Here is a 21,506-nt window from a genome sequence, read left to right on the forward strand (position 1 = left end):
TTAAATTGAAAGATTCCTTTGGGCTTATGTCTAAAAACAAACTGTCCAAACACATATAGATAGATACATGAATTCATCCAAATAATATTCAATATTTTTTATTATAAGTTTTCTAGATTTTATATTTGAAAGCATCCTCGAAATATGCTGAAGCTACGTGAACCAGCACAATTTTTATTAATCCTGTAATCGAGTCATTCACTAATACAACTTAAACAATATATTATCAGTAAATTTTCCCTCAGGAAATCCTGATATATAATGATATATAGTCCATTCATGTGTATAAATTAGATACTGTAATACTGTATATGTGGCTATATGTTCATTTGAAAATACAGAAACAGACTGAATACAGAAACAAACTGAAATGTTTACAGTAAAACATTATATATCTCACACAGTGTAATATACACTAACACAACTCATCCCAGCGCTGGGCTAGAATATCAGGATCGGCTGTTTGAGGAAGTCACGCGCTGCTCAGCTCAGCTCTGAGAGATTTGCAGGTAATACTCTGGCTTCTGAAAAATAAACCAAAAATATATACTTTATTGTATATGGTATATACAAAACATATTGGTATAAAATTAATACAAATAGAAATATCTTGTATGTGTGTATATATATATATATATATATTTTTTTTTTTTTTAAAGGCAGCGGCTATTTGCACTGCAAAATATTTAAAATATAAAAAAATAAATATCTATCGCTAAGAAAATATGCTATTTGCACTAAGTGCAAATAGCATATTTTCTTAGCAATAGATACTATTTACACTAAGTGCAAACAGCGATGCATTCTATTTACACTAAGTGAAAATAGCAGTATTTTTAACAGTCTTTTCTCAGTGTTGACTAGCCCAATCACACGTTGGTGGGCGGAGTTACTGTAAATAGCCTCTGCCAACAAGGCAGGCTATTTGCACTTAGTATAAATAGGCACTTTAAAAATACAAAAATATTGTAATATTTCTCTTATTTTTTTTAAATATACATTCACACAGTACCATTCAAAAGTTTGGAGTCTGTAATTTTTAATTCTTTTTTTATGTTTCTGAAAGAAATCCTTATGCTCACCAAGGCTGCATTCATTTGATCACAAATACAGTAAAAAATTGTGAAATGTTGTTACAATTTCAATTAACCGTTTCCTATTTGAGTATATTTAAATATGCACTTTATTCTTGTGATTCAAAGCTGAATTTTCAGCATCATTACTCTAGTCTTCAATGTCACATGATCCTTCAGAAATCATTCTAATATACAGATTTGCTGCTCAAGAAACATTTATTCTTTATCAATGTTAAAAACAGTTGTGCAACTTACTATTTTTGTGAAAACCATGGTAGTTTTTTTTTTTTAAGGATTGTTTGATGAATGAAAAGTACAAAAGAACAGCATTTGTTTGAAATAGAATTTTTTTTTTTTTTTTGTAACATTATAAATGTCTTTACTGCTGTCACTTTTGATGAACTGAATGCACACTTGCTGAAGGAAAGCAATGGATTTTCTGTAAATCAGGGTCTTCACCTGAGCTCCTCCAGGGCGAGTTTGTTTCGTAATCTGACGTCCTCACTGATCGGGTACACCACGAGGATCATGAGGCCTGTGGTGATACAGGCCACCGGGGCGGCACCGATGAGCAGTTTGAGCGTATAGACCACTGGAGTGGGCTGTCTGCACGCGCCTGTGTCATAACCAGCAAACCTACGGACACCAACCATACGTTTCAACACAAATCAGAAATATTGCAATGTTCACACCACTGTCTATCATGAATCATCATTTCCAGCTGTAAATACTGAAAGAGTGATCTCACTGTAGACAGAGCGTCGACACTCCGAGAGAAATGCCTGCAGCAAACTTAGTGAAGAAAGCATATAGGGAGTAGAAGATCGCCTCATGTCCTTTTGAGTTGCGGTTTGCCAGTCTGAAGTCATCCACTACATCTGGTAACATTGACCTGAGCAACAGGAAACACAACAAGGCGGAGGCATCAATCATCATCTCTATTAAACATGGGCATTGGTACCATAAAGCCAAATCTTCTTTGTAGTCGGCACATAAAAGCTGCAATTTACTCATTTGGGGATTTTCCAATCAACCCGAGTGTATCTTTAAAAACCAAAAAAACAGCATGACCTTGCCATGAAACCTGTTATTTGGAGACTGCTGGGTTATTAAACCTATGTATCCGAGGGGTTAAATCAAAGCTTAAATAAACAAGTTATAATCCTCTTTCCAATGCATGGCATAAGCTACATTTCTGAAGAAGATGAGAGTGATGCTGCCTTTTTCATTGCCACTGCACAACTGATCTGGAATTTAAAAAACTAAAAAATACTACAGTTTGTTTATGAGTAAAACAGTATTATATTTTGGTTTGCAAGACTCACCATGGTAACAAGAGAGAAGCGGCCACACTAAGCCCAGATGATACGGCCACGACATATGCCACTATCAGATTAGGGATGAACACCAGCATCACTGTGAATGGCATGATCCACTGCACACATGACAATTTAAAAGAGGTCACTGAATGTTACACAATGAACATATGCAATATACCAGTTTTAAGGTGCGATAAGTATGTTTTTAACCTATGCATGAATTATGCATTTTTGATCTGACTCCTGTTATATTAGTGCTCTAGAAAAGGCCATGTAAATTGTATATACGATTTTGAGATCACATGACCAGTTGAATACTGTTCATTTAATTCTGGTTAGGCCCTTATTATCAGATACTTGGAGAATAAAATGATCATGGATATCACCTCTGCTTGCAAATGAGCTGTTTTTACATTGACATCATGTGATGTTGCTTTCATGCCAACAGGTGTCAGTATACAGCTAAAGAACACTGAATACTTGTAATGAAATCTGAAGTCTGGTCAATCATCATAACAGAATGCTACACTGAGAAAACCCCCCAAAAACATCTACATCTTCACACAGAATTTACTTGTAAATGTAACAAATAAGTACAAATAAATGGCCAGTAACACTGAATTAAAAGTGAAATTTTGAACTAAAATAAATAGAATTTTCGTGTAAAACATTCGAATAATGTTTTATTTAAATCTTAAAAAAAGTTCACAAAGTATATTTCACAAAGTTTTAATTTTTCAACTAATTTTTTGTAATTTTGTTTTTAAAAAGTACTTTTGTCATTTTTATCATTTTATTGTTGTCATTTTATATTTCTATATATTTTAAATGTATTTTTATTTCACTTTTTTAGTCATTTTTTTGTAATTCAGTTAATTGCTAAGGCAATTTCTAATTTTCCAGCCTTTTTAAAGTTTTTATCTAATATTTGCATTTTATTTTACTTTAGCTTTACTTTGATTACTGGAAACACTTTTAATAGTTTTAGTTAACAATAACAACACTGTCATGCATGATAACAAACTTTTATTATAGTTAAAATACCTCATTATTGTCATTCATAATATGGTAGTATCATTTGTTAATTTATAAAACTAACTGAAGCTAAAGATCAATTGGACACATTGGAGTCCTCCAAATCCCAGATTAAAGAGATAGTTCACCTAAAAATGAAAAGTCTGTCATCATTTACTCACCCTCATGTTGTTCCAAACCTGTATGAATTTCTTTCTTCTGCTGAACACAAACTATGGCTACTGTCAACTGTTTGCTTGGTTTATTATCTTCTTTTGTGTTCAGTCATACAAGGCGAGTAAACGATGACAGAATTTTCATTTTTGGGTGGACTGTCCCTTTAAGAAAAAACACTTGATAAAGTAACAATTACCGTAATGCCGCAGAAAGCTGCTGTTTTCTTCCCAAACTTCTCAAGGAACCACTGCCAGAATGGGATACTCACTGCGGCCGACATCTAGAAAGATATACAGTACAAAACATCTGTCACATGTTCACTTTACCCACGACACAGACACAGCAGAGAATAATAGAGAACTTTGTCTTTCTTTTAATGTCAGTTCATAGGTGTGTTCTTCACTCACCAGAATTGTCAAAACAATGTTCTGAAAGTGTTCTCGCAGCTCCACCGCATATGTGCAGAACAGCACAAAGTTACTTTGTATCAACTGCAAAAGGAAACCGCGGTGAATGGAAACGTAAAGCAGTACTATTGATGTCGTTAATTAATCCAGCCCGAAATGCTGTGATTAAAGGAATAGTTCAACCAAGAATGAACTTGTTTTACTTTTATGTTCCATCGGAAAAATAGCCTGAGGGTTTGGAATGGTGAGTACATAACTTTTCAGTGAACTATTCCTCAAGAAGAGCTAAAGCTTACATTCTATTAATGTATTCAGAGTTTTAAACTGTATATGCTGCTAATAAACATAATTATTCAGTTACATAGTTTGCTCCACACAACGACCAACTGAACACATTAACTAAAGGGAAAACATGTTACCTGGATGGCCACAGATATGAACAGGAAAGCCGCAGTCAGAGTGAGGTAGGACCCATGCTTCATGACCAAAATAAAGCCCTTATGGAAAGGAATGGCCTTGTCTGTTTTAGGAGCATAGGGATCTAATGCAGACACAAAAAGTGGAGAAAGCACAAATGTTAAACATGAGTGAAGTTTTCTGAAAGTCACAAAGTCAATATTCGCTTATATGATTTATATTTCTATATAGGAAATCTGCGTGTGTTCAAACCTGGTACCCACACCACATTTGAATATGAGTGAATGGATTTTGAGTCAGTAAAATGTATACTTTTATTCAACAAGGACATACTAAACTGATCATAAATGACAGTAAAACTTCTACATTTATACAAACTATTTCTGTTTTAAATTTGTATTTGTCAAAAAATCCTGAAAAAAATGCATCACGGTTTCCACAAAAGTATCAAGCAGCACAACTGCTTTCAACATTGCTAATAATACGAAATGTCTCTTGAGCATTAAATCAGCGTATTAGAATGATTTCTGAAGGATCATGTGACACTGAAGACTGGAAATTCACCCAAGCATCACAGGAATAAATGACATTTTAAAATATATATATTTAAAATATAGCCAGTTGTTTTAAATAGTAATAATATTACTGTTTTTACAGTCTGTTTGATTAAATAAATGCAGCCTTGGTGAGCATTAGAGACTTCTTTAATAAAAACATTAAAAAGATCTTAAAGACACTAAAGTTTTGAACAGTAGTGTATCTTCAGAAAAAATAGGATACATAGCTCACAAGTCATTTGGACAAAAAGAGCAGAATGCTTTTGCATCTCCATTTGTATTCATGAAAAATTAACTTTTGGGGGTGAATTAAGCATACTTTTCCATTCGGATGCAGTTGCAAAACACAAATTAATGCCGCATGATTACCACACACACTCACCATCTCTCTCTTTGACTCCCAGGAACATGACCACCGTACAAACCAGAAACAGCCCGCCGATCACTCCGGCAGCTATCATGTACACTTCCTTCTGTAAAGAGAAACAGACCCTTGAGCGGTGATGGAAAACGTCTGTCGACACATTTAAATCTGTCTTTAATAACTCTTAGTCTTTGGTTGTAGTTCTATTCCAGTACATGGTTGTCATGTTACAAATGATCATATTTATTTGAGTGTATTTGCTGCTTCAGACACCGTACTGTATGGTCTTGTAAAGTTTAGCGAGCCCAAATTAGGCGCAACCCCAGAAAAGAGGAACTTTTCAATCTAATATCCCTAAACAGGAACTGCTCTGCCCCAAACAACCTCAGGATTGTTTGCTATTTTTTTCACCGACCGCGGCAAGCACTTCATTATTGTTCCAGATCAAAAGTGCCGTTCCAGAGGAGTCGGTTGGCACACCCAACCATCCCGCCGCCTTTGGCCCAGCCGCAGAGGAATGCTCAATCACACGGAGCGTGGTGGATTCGGCCCATCCGCCTCTGAGAGACTTAACCAGAGAGACGCTCGGCAGTCCAGCTCCAAATAGCTGTGGCCCTTCATGGTTCTCCATCATGGGTTTCCACTATGGAACCCTCAGCCAACCCAATTCACAAGCCAAGCTTGTCGGCTCGCTCACATGTCGGATTTGACTGACATTGAGCTCAGGGGCTCTCGGGTCGAAATAGAGTTATTCAGTCCACTAATTTATTGATTCTGTGGATTCTGATGAATATAAATTGTTCCCCTGAAAGTCACACTTCAAAGTCTACACTTAATTAGGTTTTGGAGGGTTTATGGTTAAATGATACTGGGTGTTTTCAGGGAAAAGCCATTTAAAAAAGAAAGAAAAAAATTATTTAGCACAGAGGCAAAGCAGTTCTCTTAATCACTAGAAACTAGAACTAGAATCTAGAAACACACACAAACAAATTGTGAAAAATAATTTAAAAAGTCTATATTTTTTCTAAACTTCTATCTATTTATCTATCTATCTATCTATCCGTTACAAAAAATCTTATTGATCACAATATATCTTTCATAAGTTTGAGGTCGATGCGATTTTTTTTTTTTTTTGAAATAGTCTCTTATGCGCACCAAGGCTGCATTTCTTTGATCAAAAATACAGTAAAAACAGTACATTTGTGAAATATTATTACTATTTAAAAGAACAATTTTCTATTTGAATATATTTTAAAGTGTAATTTATTCCTGTGACGCAAAGCTGAATTTTCAGCATCATTACTCCAGTCTTTAGTGTCACATGATCCTTCAGAAATCATTCTAATATTCTGATTTGCTGCTCAGGAAACATTTCTGATTATTATCAATGTTAAAAACAGTTATGCAGTTTAATATTTTTGTGGAAACGTGATACTTTTTTGCCAGGATTCTTTGATGATTACGAAAGTTCAAAAGAACAGCATTTATCTTTATACAAGTCTTTATAGTCACTTTTGATCAATTTAATGAGTCCTTGAATAAAAATACGAAAATATACACATAGTGTTGCATAAAATGCATAAAAGTAGAATTACATAAATTCAGACCCAAAGGGACTGCATTAAGAGCTGGGATTCACTTTGAGGTCAATTTTAGAGTAAAAGTGTAACTGTGACACGTACAGCGTGAGACAGGAAGTCCTGTGACAGCGCCAGGGATCTGATGATCTCTGTGCCACTGCTGTTTCCCAGGTGACCAGTGGTCAGGTTTCGATGCGGACAGTGCTTCAGAGTGTGTGCGCTCGCTACAATCTGACCCTGAATGGCGGCACCCACCAGCGTCCCGAGCACCTCCACCGTCATACCTGCACATACGCATGCACAACATCCTTACTCTAACTGTTATTTACATTTGAAACCATTTCCAAACATGCACAGCTCTCAACATAAGCACTTGGCAGGCATTTGTTTTTGGATTAATGGAGCACAATGAAATCAGATGTTGTTAATCTTCTAGAGCAATCCAAACACGGCTTTAAAGATGAACACTGTTGTGTGTGCAGCTGTAAGCTTACGGTAAGCTGTAGCAGAGTCTCTCTCCCGCTGGTCGGTGCTCAAGAACATGGTTAGGGCGGAATAAGGCACATGGAAACACTGCAAGAAAGATTTAGAACAAAGCACAAGACAGACAGTGATTAAGATGGAAACTTATATTTGTCAACTCTTATCCTGAGCAATTATTTTTATTTACTGTCATAGAAAATTATATTCAATATTATATGATATGACAGCAATATAAGATATGAGAACATATATATATACATACAAATAACTCAATTTATTATTAATAGCAGTCTGAAAATAGTCAAAAAATGTGCAGTTGCAAAAGGAAATAGCATTGCAATATTAATAAATGTCTTCTGAAAATGCAATATATTATATTCATTTATATTAATTTCAATCATACCGAATAACAATATTATAATATATAATATTTCAATAATATATTGGTATTGAATTATTATATATTACCATATGGAACCAAAAATAATTTATATATATATATATATATATATATAATCAGCAGTATGATGTTTTTTTTAAGTAACTAGTTAAATAAGACCTCCTATGGTTAAGGCAATAAAATTATTTTTGGTTCTAATTGAATGCTTTATTTTTAAGATGTTGAGAAATTATGGAGCATTCTGTATGCTCTCATATGGTGATCTAAAAAAAAAAGGGCAAGCAAAATGATGTACATTTATCAGTGGTTTCATAACCACTCATCTTTCCCATTTATACACCCATTCATATGTTGTATTATAAATTTTAAAAGGAGACAACTTACAAGCTCATAAATCAATGCTATTCATTCCAAGAACAACATGTTCTGTGTACTTGTGCAGTACAAAATCAATATTTATTGAAGTACAGCAAACCTTCCTTGAACTTGCATTGCAAACTTACTATAAGTGTGTACTACAGTCGGCTAGCTTTTCCAATTTACACGAAAGCCAAGTCAGCACTGCGGCAGACCAATGGGTCAAACGGCTACCAAAATAAATCTAGAGTGCTTCTGCAGCAGTGCTTCTGTTTCTCAAGAGTTTCCTATATTCTTCACTTGACGTCCATTGAGGTTTTTGATTCTGAGTAGCTTGAGGATTTGTTTATTTAAACATAAACCAAAGCCTAATTATGAAAAACTGACTAATTAGAATCATGTAAACTACATTCTCATACATGCACACTGGAAGCAGCTGCTGTTTCTCAGCCTTGTGCTCACAGACAATGAAGAATGCTAAAAGAGGAAAGCAGCATTTATCCTCTCTGGTGGTTTGGGGCAGGTCGTACCATGTATTTATCAAGTAGTTAGAATGACTTTTCATTACAGCGTAGACTGCTGTGGTCAGAGCGGCTTCCCCACTCCAGCACTTATTGGCGGGTTTTACGGAGGACAGTATGGAGAGAGCCGTGCCAAGCCATAGTAACAAAGGATAGAAACACAAATAAATCATGGAAACTCCATGCAGACATCAAAGAGGCTGGGCTATAGATAACCACATGAACTTTTGTTGACAAGCTTTTTTAGAAAGATAATTTTACTTGAGAAGCCACACTGCGGAAGATACACTACCTTCAAACGTTGGGATTGTTTTAAGCATTTAATAGTTTTATTTAAAATTGTACTTTTCTTGATACAGTAAAGACTTTCACATTGTTACAAAAAACTATTTCTATTTAAATGCTGTCCTTTTGAGCTTTCAATTAAAAAAATCCAGAAAAAAAAAAATAAATGTATACTGGTTTCCACAAAAATATAAAGCAGCACAATTGCTTTTAACACTCATAATAAAAAGAATAATAGAAAACAGCTATTTTAAATTGTAATAACATTTCACATTTTTTATGGGTTTTACTGTGTTTTCAGTAAATAAATGCAGTCTTGATAGGCATAAGAGACCTCTTATAAAAAAACATTAAAAAATCTTATACTGACCGCAAACTTCTGAATGGTAATAAATTATGCAGGGTTGCTTCTCGAGTAATTTTTTATCTTGTTTTACTAAATTTTCGTTAATAATATTTATTTAAAAAAAATTTTTATTCTCGTTTAAACTCTTAATAATTTTTTTAAATAACGTGCTGAAATTTTTGTTTTTAATATATATTTATTTAAGGGGTCATTGGGTTGTAGGATGGTCTTGGCGGAAGGTCTATATATTTTCATTAGTCCAATATATATTTCTCATCACAAAACCAAAATATCGCCAAGGTAAAACAGAGGCAGAATTAGATTTTAATGGATCTGTGGGGCATTTGTGACTACATGATGGATGGTGCTGTTAATGTGGTTTCTGGGTCATCTGTAAACCTGCGTTTAACATGAAACTACATTACAGCTTTGAAAACATCAAAGCAAAGGATACTTACTGTGATGAGAGTTTGGTAGAGACAGTAAAAGCCCAGATACCAGATGAACCTCCCATTGGTAAAAGGTGGGACAAACCAAAGGTAGAAGTAAGAGACCACCATGAATGGAGTGCAGCCCACCATCCTAGAGAAGAAAAGGACACAAAATGCAATTAAGTATAATTAGCATGCACATGATTCAAAATGTGGAAAAACATATTTTTGGGACTGTATTTCTGGCAAAGGTTGAAGGAATCAAGGCAAGTCATCTGGGCACAGTAAGCCTATTAGGAGGGAACTAAATAACAGTTGTCTTCAATAGATGTCCTGTGGTTTACCTGATCTCCCATTTTAACTCCTGTACTAATCAATAAAACCCAAGAAGAGCAGCTTGAGTGTCATCTTAAAGCCACAGTGCACATTTATAGCAGACGTGTGCATCCGTGTATTGTTGTTGTCTCTGTGTGAAAAACAGCATGGTGTTTGTGAGGATGCTCTTGCAGACTGTAGGAATAATCATCTACACCGCTGGATCGCAGGCCACAGAACCACAGTGACAATCTGACATGGTCGTCGTGTATCTTAACGGGGAGGAATTCTGTGGCATTTCTTTTTTTTTTCTTTTTTGCAGGATGTGGGGAATGTGTTGGCCATTTATAATTCATACTGTTACAAGTCTTCCGTAGCATTATGGGAGAGGCAATCAGCTGCAGGCATGAGCCAGTGACAGTGGGAAGGAGTTTAAATACTAGAGCTGATGCAGTGAGCCAGCTAAATACAGAGAATATTCTACATTTTGTAGGATTTTTAAATGTAATTTATTTACAATATATTTACTAATTCTTAAAGTAAATGCAAGTAACTTCAAGATGGTGATGTATCTTTTCTGCATAAAATTTTTAACTGTACATCTACAAAATGCTGAATAAAGAATGTGCATTGGGTGTGTTTTTGCTTTTTTATGTATTTACTCAATTTATGAAGGTGCTTCCTTTACGATCCTTCCTTTTCGACACCACACTAGCGAAATGTCATTGTCTTTAAAGCACCGTTAAATCTTACATGTTAATCAGGTAAACACAATGAATGAATTAGTGAATAATGGCGATTATGTTTCCAACATGTCACTTACATATATGAGGGGGTTGCTAGAGTGTTACCACGCAGTTGCTAGGGTGATTGGGGTGGTTGCTAGGGTGTCGCTATGCTGTTGCTAAGGTACCCAGAGTGGTTGCTAGGGTGTTGCTATGTGGTCTCTAAGGTACTCAGGGTGGTTGCTAAGGTGTTGCTATGCGGTTACTAGGGTACCCAGGGCAGTTTCTAAGGTACCCAGGATGGTTACTAGGGTGTTTCTATGTGGTTTCTAGGGTACCCGGGGCGGTTGCTAGGGTGTTGCTATGTAATTACTATGTAGTTGCTAGGGCATCCAGAGTGGTTGCTAGGGTGGTACCCAGAGTGATTGATTGGGTGTTGCTATGTGATTGCTAGAGTGATTAGCATGTTACTAACATGTTGTTACCATAGACATATATAGACGCCCTATTCGACCGCTCCAGGCACGTAAATGCAGCCGCAATCTTGGAACGGTCCACTTGACGTCATTCACCATACTGTAGGTTCGCACAGAGCTTTTGGGTTCGCAGACCATTGGCTGTGCGGGATTGTGGCATCTTTCGAATATTCAGTGATTACTATGGTGAATGACGTCGAGTTGACAACTACAATATGGTGGATGGCTTATGTATAGCGGCCCATAGAAACAGTCACTAATGAGGCATCTACGTATATATATCTATAGTTGTTACCATGATTAGCATGTTATTAGCATGTTGTTAGCATGACTAGCAAGTTACCAGCATGTTTACAGCATGATTAGCATGTTACTAGCACTAACATGTTACATACTAGCTCACACAAATGTTCAATTACAGTCGATTCAATTTTACAACTGAATCTCATGTTATACAATAACTAGGCTAATAATATTTTTGTAAATATTTGAATGTTTTTATATATAGGCCTATATTTCAAAATATTCAGAATATTCCCATTATTAATCCATGCAGCAAAACTCTGTTGTGAATACCTATAGGCCTATCTCTTTGTCATTTGAGTCTGACAATAATGAAAAAAACAAAACTGCTAATAGGCTGTAATGTGTCACAAACCAAATATATAAATCACTGAATGGGTTCATACTTAAAACTAACTCAGTAAGTTCAGTAAGGAGTCGTGACGGCTCTGAATTAGTGAATTTTAGGTAGTTTGGTGAATTTTATATGAATGACTCATTGAAAAGAACCAGGTCATAAGAGTCATTTTCCGCTGTATTCATTTGTTGTGGGCAGGAAACACTGGTGCACACCAATGAGTTTAAATCTGACGCACGCAGACCTTTCACAAATGTGGATTTCAAATTATTGTTGCATATTTGTATTATATTTTGTAGCATTTGGGGCCATTTTAGTCACAATCTACAGCCCTGTTTTCCATATCTCTGCTTCAGGAACGAGACTCATCCCATTCAAGCAACCATTTGCTGAATTCAGGTTATTGCCTTCCATCCTAAATTACGTGACCTTGTCAACCCTAGAACTATCACAACCCTGTTCCTGTAAAGAAAACCTCAATGTTCGGTCAGGTCATTTCTAAGCAGGTTTACCCTGGACACACTGACCTCTGTGCCACACCGCTTTTCACTTTCACAGAGAATAAACAAGTGTAAGCAAACAAGCAACACAGAGAACAGGGAGGTAAAGAGAGCGGCCAATTCTGGCACAGTCCAGATGCCACTACTGCAGTGTGGAGCAACCCCTGTGTGCCCTGCTGATTGTTCGGCCACACAAAGGAGCCACCGTACAGGAGAGAGAGCAGGACAGACAGGTTCATGTGAATGGAGAGAGCCGGACAGTCTGTAAGGTTCTGAATGAGGTGAGATGACCTGATATTTTCACTCTGGGTGAACTGGGGTAAGTGACCTGAGGGAAATAATGCACAGGCAAATGTAGCGAGGTCCAAAAGTTTATACAATGTTTTTTTTTTTTATCAATCAATTTTTATCAACATAGCATAGTCTTTTTTACACAGGTTTTACCCAGATTTGCTTACATTTAACCAAACCATAGTGACAAACTTTTTTATTTAATCCCAAAAGGTAGTTTATTTCCATTTATTATTATTTTTTAATGTAATGTGGTCTCTCAACTTTTGAACCTCAACATACATGGTATACACCCACAGTTACTCAAACAAAAATACAATAAAACATGACAAATTATTATAAAATGATAAAAGATCATAAAAAATGTAAATATACAGCAATGATCTGTTAAACATTGTAACATATAATAATTTAAATATTTCTTCTTCAATTTATGTCAGAACTTTTCTTGGTTTTAAATTTGTTCCTAAAATTTAAACTCCAATAATTACTCACACAAAAGTAGAATAAAGTACAATAAAATGTGATGAATTATAATAAAATAATAAAAAAGTACATATACAGTATTGATCTCTTAAGCATTATTATGTATATAAATTGAACAAAAATATGTCTTTTATTGTTATAACTTTTTTTATTTTAAGTTTATTGCTAAAACTCAAACACCCACAATTAATCAAGCAAAAGTAGAATAAAACATGGCGAGTTATAATGAAATCATAAAAGTTCATAAAAAATAAAATACAGTGCTGATATGTTAATATTATTATATTATATTATATTATATTATATTAAAGAGTTACCCAAAATGCATAAATATAATAAAAGAAAAAGAAGATTTTCCCCCTATTAATCGGCTTTCTCACAATATCCCTGGAACTCTATCCCTATTTTTTGTGGTGTTACATAATTTCTTTGTACATCAAACAACGAGATTTAGAGTTAAGTGTCCCTTAAATTTTAGGAAGTGCACTGAGCTTCTAAACATCATCTGACAGTTTAAAAGGTAGTTTAAAGAGGACAAAAAAACCCTGCAATTTAAGAATATCAATACTAATTACGAAAGTAAAAACAAAATAAACTTAAAGTGATTTTTGCATAATATCAATAGGATGAGTAATATAGTAGAATTTCCCCTTTGAAGAAGGAGCATAGAATCTGTAAATCTAAAGGTTGTCTTTGTGTTGGCACAGCTTTAGCATAATAAACACTGAGACACACCAGAACACCCACATGGCCATGGGCATGGCCGAGATGTTCCGCAGCGATTCTCCAAAACAAACCTTAACTACTTCCTCCCAGACTCTATGATGTCACATCAGAGTATAATGAGAACTTCCTGTCAGACACTCACATCTCGGGTATGTCGTCACTTTAATCTCCTAAGATGTCCACAAGGGAAGTACTTCCAGATTTGTAATTATGCCCATTTTAAGAGGCTTTCAAACTTTAGCAACCTTTTGGTACCTGCTTAGATGTCATTATTACTTAAGAACATAGTGTTATCTTGACTAAAGTCTGGAAGACACTAAACTAATTTTTAAGACACTAGGCACCTTAAACTTCCTGACTTTGTGAATGTTTACAGAAAAAACAAAAAATAGTTCTCATACATCACTCACCATGGCATGAGTCGCCCAATCTTTGTCCATTTGCTTTTAGTGATGAAGAATCCCACAATGGGATCAGTAACTGCCCCCCAAGCCTTGCCGACAAACAACACCATAGAGGCCTGAAATGGGTTAATCTGTCAGGAGAAGAGAAAGTGAACATCTGCATTAATGGAAATCCTTATCTGTTATTCAGACTGTAGTAAGGTTCTTGCTAGAAGTACTGTATTAAAAGAAAAGAATCAGTAACAGTGAAATTATTTTTGGCTTCTCTTTCACTTAAAAAATGAATATGGTGCTATTCTGTGATTAATATGCTCTATTAACTTCATATCCGCAAGTATTTTATAGCTTAATATTTTATTATAATATGTGGGGATCTCACCTGTGCAATGTCAAGTAGATATATTTGAAGGAAGAATGCGGTTGCGCTCCCGGCGACCTGATTCGGCGCCCCTCCGATGGCAAAACAGAGTTTGCTACATACAGAGAGCTTCTGGTCCAGAGTCTGAAAAAAAGTATTTGAATCAGAAAATAATATGCAACCAACACAAATACTATATTTTGGAGAGTACAAGAAAGTCCTGTCTTTAAGGTTAAATTTGGAAACTGATGGGTCATTTTTACATGAAACATTTCAAATAGGTGTAGTCATGGCCTAATGGTTAGGAAGTCGGGCTTGTAACCTGAAAGTTGTTGGTTCGATTCTTGTGCCGGTGGGGATTGTGAATGAACAGCACTCTCTCCACCTTCGATACCATGATTAAGGTGCCCTTGAGCAAGGCACCAAACCCCTAATTGCTTCCCGGGTGCTGGAGCAATGGCTGCCCACTGCTCCAGATGTGTGTGCATTTGTTCACTACTCACTGCTGTGTGTGTGCACTTGGATGGGTTAAATTCAGAGCACCAATTTCGATTATAGGTCACCATACTTGACTTAACTTAAATATTTAGCATTTTAGCAATGGGGACATGAAGATGTTCTGACCTTCCAAGGAGAAACAAATAATTCTGAATAAAAGTCTTAAAATTGTTTACTTTTATTTGCATTGAAGACTAAACATTGCAGAGTTCAATCTCTGAAATAATGTGACTGCTGTCTCAGATAATGTTCTGTTATATATATATATATATATATATATATATGGGGTTTCTATCTTTTCACTTTTATTTTCTTCAAAGTAATTCATCCTGATTTGTTGTAGTTGGTTAGTACTTGATTAGAGGTGCTTGAACCACCCCCATGTGGAGTTATTTTATTGAGGTTTCTGGGTGATAATCACAGCATCTGTCTTTAGGCAGTCGGTTCAGAGTTTCTCTTTCTCCAGCATGTGGGTGGGATAGATGGAAGGGTCCTCAGCCCGAGACCCTTCAAAACCACAGGTAATATTGAAACCAGATGCTTCCACTGCTGTGAGTGACAGTTCACCAAAAAATGAAAATTTGCTGAAAATTTACTCACCAAGATGAGTAGATGAGTTTGTTTCTTCATCAGAAAAGATTTGGAGAAATTCAGAAATACATCATTTACTCACCAAAAGATCCTCTGCAGTGAATGGGTGCCTCTGCAGAATGAGAGTCCAAACAGCTGATAAAAACATCCCAATAATCCAAAAGTAATCCACACCGCTCCAGTCCATCAATCAATGTCTTGTGAAGTGAAAAGCTGCATGTTTGTGCGTTTATAACAAATCCATCAATACATATTTAACGTCAAACTTCTGCTTCTGGCTATATAATATTGCTTTCTCCCAATGAAAAAAATTGTCTTGTCTGAATCAGGAGAGAAATATGCAGTTCTAAACAAATATGTTTTTAGATTTTAATGTGAGAAGACAACAGGGGATTTTCACTGGAGGAAGCGTTATTATGGATTATATATTTTAGCCGGAAACATCGGTTTAAAGTTAAAAATGCCTTAATGATGGATTTATTTCTTGCAAACATGCAACTTTTCACTTCACACAATGTTAATTGATGGACTGGAGTTTATCAGCTGTTTGGACTCTCATTCTGACGGCACCCATTCACTACAGAGGATCCATAGGTGAGCAAGTGATGTAATGCTAAATTTCTTCAAATCTCTTCCCACGAAGAAACATTTCATTTACATCTTGGATGGCCTCATTTACTCATTTATATCTTGGATGGACTGAGGCAAGTTTTCATTTTTGGCTAAACAATTCATTTAAAAGTAAAACCACATCATTAAACCACACTTCAACTGCCATTCATAGGGACCCAGCAATGACACAATGGAGAAAACATATAGTGAGTAAATAGTAAGTGACTTGTCATTACCATAATGAATAAAGAAATGCGTGTGCTTGCGTTTTGAGTGGCTTTGTGAATGTAAAGCATTTCACACATTAAAAAGGACACTCACTCCTTGGAAAGCTCTGTGGATAAGGCAGAGTAAATGTGTGTTTTTGAGGGTGTGTGCGTGTGTGTGTCTGCATATGTGCGGTGTGTGAGTAGAAAACGGAGGGGAGATCCTTTCAACACATAAAAGGGAAGCCTAACCGCCGCTCAGAGCCATATATTTACGAGAGAAATCTTGGAGACAGTCAGACAGGCATTTGGTGCTGAAAATACTACAGAAGTCAAAAACTCCTCTTTTGAGTTGTTAACTCATTCATCCGCTCAATCAAAGCCAGTGTTCGGCGTCTCCACGCCAACGTGCACTCTGGGTACCCTCGCAGCAAAACAACCACAGAGGGCAGGACTGATTGCTCTTCAGAAGACGCTGTAATTAACTCGCCGGGTTTCTCCCCGCCGTTCTCAACTTCACCAAGATGAAGAAAAGATGAATGACCTCTGATATCACAATGTAATTATTCTGATAACTCAGGCAAAGAAAATGAAAAGACTGGATATACACCCAAGTCTATTTAATCTCAACTCCAATGCTTCTTTGAATTATTCCTCTAAAGAAGGAAAAGTAAGAGGATTTGATGGTACTAAAGTGTGAAATGAGGAAGCTTGTGTGCTTAGCATTGAGGTTGCTACTAATTCTGGTTGATCTCTTACTAAGCATGACTTCTGCTATTGCACATATTGTGATCTGAACAAACTCTGTAACCGTAAGTACAAATTCTGGAAAGAACAAATTAATTTGTATTTTTGAATACTTGCTTTCACTCTTAAAATAAATTACTTATGTGTGATAGAAAACTGTTATTTATTTATTTATTAACTTACTTACTACATTGGCAAATAGTATTTTCTATAGTGAGCGTAAACCTCACTAGCTTTTTGCCTGATTTAAATTTTTAGACAGAAATTAATACTTTTTACTGGAAAACAAGGCAAAAGTACAGATGTGAAATGTGTGCTAATACTTCAAAAAAATGGATAACGATTTTCAGCAGTCGGATATATATATATATATTTTTTAAATCCCAGATTTACAATGCTGTTCAACAGTTAGGATAAGATTTGTATTTATTTATTTATTTATTTTTAAAAATGTTTTTGAAATAAATATTATATGCCCAGTGCCAAGGCTGAGTGGATTTATTTGATCAAAAATACAGTAAAACAGTAAATGTTTATCATGTAAAATAACTGTTTTCTAATTTAATATATATTAAAATATAATTTATTCAAGTGTTGCAAAGCTGTATTTTCAGACAGTCTTCAGTGTCACATGATCCTTTAGAAATCATTCTAATATGCTGATTTGCTGCTCAAAAACACACTTTATTATTATCAATGTTAAAAGCAGTTGTGCTGCTCAATCATTTTTTGGAAAGTGTGATATGCTTTTTTCATAATTCTTTGATGAATAGAAAGTACAAAAGATCAACATTTATCTGAAAATAAAATATTATTTTAGTTTAATAAATAAAACTGTGAAAATCAGGTTTTACAACTTTTTTTTTTTACTGTCACTTTATTGACTAATTTAATCGATTCTGAATGAAAGTACTAATGCCTTCCAAAATCACAAATCTTACAGACTGAGAATCTTATTAAGGGTTTGGATCGGATTTGGATTGGTAGACATCCCCTTAGCAACCTTCCCAATTAGCAACCATCCAAATCACCCTAGCAACACCCTATCACCCTATCCACAACATTCTAGCATCATGGATTGCTGGAATTCTCACAAAGTTTATTTTGGTTGCTGTTATCATGGTGGACACAAACAGGAAGTCATTGAGTTGAGACACAAAATATCTGACTTCCTCACAGATTGAAAACAGCTATTATGATAGCAGCACTGAAGTGTGGGAAGACATCTGAAATGGACAAAGGACATCTATAACAGCCATGAGAAATTGAAAAAGGAAAAAAATAATAATAATTGTATATCACAAAGCTTGTCGAAAACATGCCTGGGAAATATTTCCCCCAAAAAACAACTTGTTTGAAAGGGGAAATTTGCTTAACAGTCATTAAAATCATGTCTTAATTATATATCATGCAAATTCTCTTTTTTTCCTTCTGATTTTGGGGTGAAATATGAGCCGGACCCATGATTTTAGTGAGATTTAACCGAACTAAAGCTCTATGTGCTTAGCCTACTGCCTCACAGTTGCCGCTCTGTAAGCTGATTTTCACTGTATATGTTTGCGTGAGGATGAATCTGCATGACATAATGAAGGGTTTAAGGCTTGATGCCCATGCAGTGAGATTTGAAAACACATTTTATCATTACACTTGCAAGGTCAGATTCACCTTGAACTTTCAACTCCAATCTGAATGCGATTGCCTTCCTGCAGAGAGTGTGATAAACAATATCAAGCTCTCAAAACCCAAGACTGGCAAGTGTAGCAATCATTTTTTCATGATTGTTGAGGCAAATGTTCTCTGATGGAGTCTCGGTAGATTCAGACTGCACGCATCGGTCTGTACAAACACGTAACCGATCTTTATTAAGACATTCACGCTGCTGATCTCATGGCACAAGAAAGGCTTGTAAATCTCACAAACGTTTGAGCAGTAATAGCAATTTTCTCAAGCCACCCATGGTACTAAATGATTAAAATATTCATGCTACATGATATATACAAGTTATTTCAAATAAGACTGTTAAAAAAATCAAGGTATTACCATGGAAATTTCCACTTAAAATCTTTAACCTTCCACTATGAGAGTCTCCATCTTTCCTTTTTGTGGTGGCGTGTGTGAGAACAAGAGCTCCATTAGTGTGTTTTCCATACATTATTGACACACGACTACCATTTTCCCTTCGACCAGAGGGTCAGCGCAGAGGAACAACACAGCACAGACTTTATTTCACTTGACAGATCATCCCTGACATTATTTTTCCATGCATGAAGGTCATATTGCTTCCAGAACTAGAGGAACAATGTCTACAAATATTATACTTTTCTTTTTCTTTTGAGTAGAATAAAATGACAATAGCACGTGGAATTAAACCAATATTTGCTGTCCAACATCCAAAAGGCAAGCATTTATATACTTCATCTATTAAGATTTAAAGAATCTGGGAATAAACAAGTGACAGTGAAAAGCTTTTCATTTACTTTCAATTTACATTATATCTATTTCTAACCCAGCTGATAATCAGTCTGTGGGATGTGAAAGGAATTCATTTCTGATTACAGAAGTGATTTTTTAACTGGTGCAATGGTTTAACTCTTGTAATCTTAAAATACAGCTTGCGTCTTTACAGCACTATGTACTTGTGGGTTTACTGTCTGCCTGTCAGTGCTACGCCTAAACAGCCTTTGGGCATGCGTGTTGGTAAAGCATCCACGAAAAACATTCCATGTGCTCATTAAAACATGCCATTCCACATACTTTCATAACATACAGATGCAAAAAAAAATTCAGAAAGGTATCATAACAAAAAACAAAAATACATATATATTGGCACCTGTTCCCCCCTACTGAGTGTTCATCAACTCCATATTGTGCCTGACACTCTAATATGATTTGTGCAACCCAATGCAGTCACATTCTACATTTTTTGACTTGAATAACACCAATATAAATTTAGATGCAAATTGCAAGCTAAAGATAATTAGTGCAGTATATTAAAACTATATTGCAATAATGCAAGCACATAACTAATGCAGAAAAACTTAAGTGTGCATCACATTGCCTTACCTGTGGTGGTACCTTGGTGAAAACAGGTTCAGGGTGCTTTATCATGAGTTTGTCCCCTGATGTGACCCGGGCTTTCTCCCCCTTGGCCATGGCAGCCGGTGCGAGGGGTACAGAGACAGCAGCTGAACTCTCTGGCTTCTCAGAGCTGGCTACAGCTGTGCCTGCATCCATTCACATACTGCAGCAGTGAGAGGATGGGCAGGGTTACAGAACCACAGAGGCCACATGCACAGAAGCTTCCCAGCTGTCACTCACAGATGTGAGCCAATCAGATGCCTCGCTCTACCAAAACAAGCTGCTTACCTGAATCTGATACAGCGTACATGCCTATGTTCTTACACTGACACTAAATAAACACATATGCAAAGTAAGAGTTGCTTAAGAAGTGAATTACGTGTATGTGCTGAATATATAGCCTAATTAGCCTAACACAAAACATAACGTTCACTTTTCCTTCAGAAATACCTTCAGTACATTATTGTAAAAATGTTTTGTTATCCATGCATTTTTAATATGATCAAGTGGCATATTAATCTGATTAAATATAATATTGAATATACATACACTAAAAACGTATCATGGATGGTAAAACCATGACATTAGATACAGATGATATAGATAGATAGATAGATAGATAGATAGATAGATAGATAGATAGACATATAGATAGATAGATATGATCTAACCTGAGCGATGCGGTGAGCTATCAGCTGCTGCAGCTGGGGATGAACTGCGGGTTCATTCCATCACTCACATTCACATTCACTGCAGCAGCAGCAGCACGTTCAATAGATGTAATTACAAACACACACGTGCGCCCCCTACAGGACAGCAAACACAACTCCTAACATGGCAGTAAATAAATCAAATTATTATCATAGAGGCATTTTACAAGTTGTAGTGTTATGGCATTGCACCAAGACTGCATTTATTTGATGCAAAATACAGCCAAAACAGTAATATTGTGAAATATTTTTTACAATTTAAAATGACCGTTTTCCATTTGAATATATTTGAATTATATAGGCTATTATATATAATATTTAATTATATATTTTAATTAAAATGCAATTTATTCCTGTGATGCAAAGGTGAATTTTCAGCATCATTACTCCAGTCTTAAGCGTCACATAA

At 35.6% G+C, this 21,506-nt stretch overlaps 1 protein-coding gene across 1 annotated transcript; it reads right to left on the bottom strand.

Moving 5' to 3' along the window:
* Positions 1 to 82: 82 nt before the first annotated feature.
* On the bottom strand, positions 83 to 21,157 carry mfsd2b (MFSD2 lysolipid transporter B, sphingolipid). The gene is made up of 15 exons (XM_058756713.1): positions 21,059 to 21,157; positions 20,373 to 20,550; positions 14,677 to 14,799; positions 14,304 to 14,428; positions 9,762 to 9,885; positions 7,406 to 7,484; positions 7,014 to 7,195; positions 5,350 to 5,440; positions 4,413 to 4,534; positions 3,994 to 4,077; positions 3,783 to 3,866; positions 2,402 to 2,511; positions 1,825 to 1,968; positions 1,536 to 1,712; positions 83 to 524 (listed from the first exon to the last, which is right to left on the bottom strand). The coding sequence occupies exons 2-15, from the start codon at positions 20,541 to 20,543 to the stop codon at positions 473 to 475; spliced, it is 1,668 nt and encodes a 555-aa protein (XP_058612696.1). The 5' UTR covers positions 20,544 to 20,550; positions 21,059 to 21,157; the 3' UTR covers positions 83 to 472.
* Positions 21,158 to 21,506: the final 349 nt, after the last annotated feature.

The sequence above is a fragment of the Onychostoma macrolepis genome, chromosome 20 (genome assembly GCF_012432095.1).
Source record: "Onychostoma macrolepis isolate SWU-2019 chromosome 20, ASM1243209v1, whole genome shotgun sequence".
NCBI classification, from domain to species: Eukaryota; Metazoa; Chordata; class Actinopteri; order Cypriniformes; family Cyprinidae; genus Onychostoma; species Onychostoma macrolepis.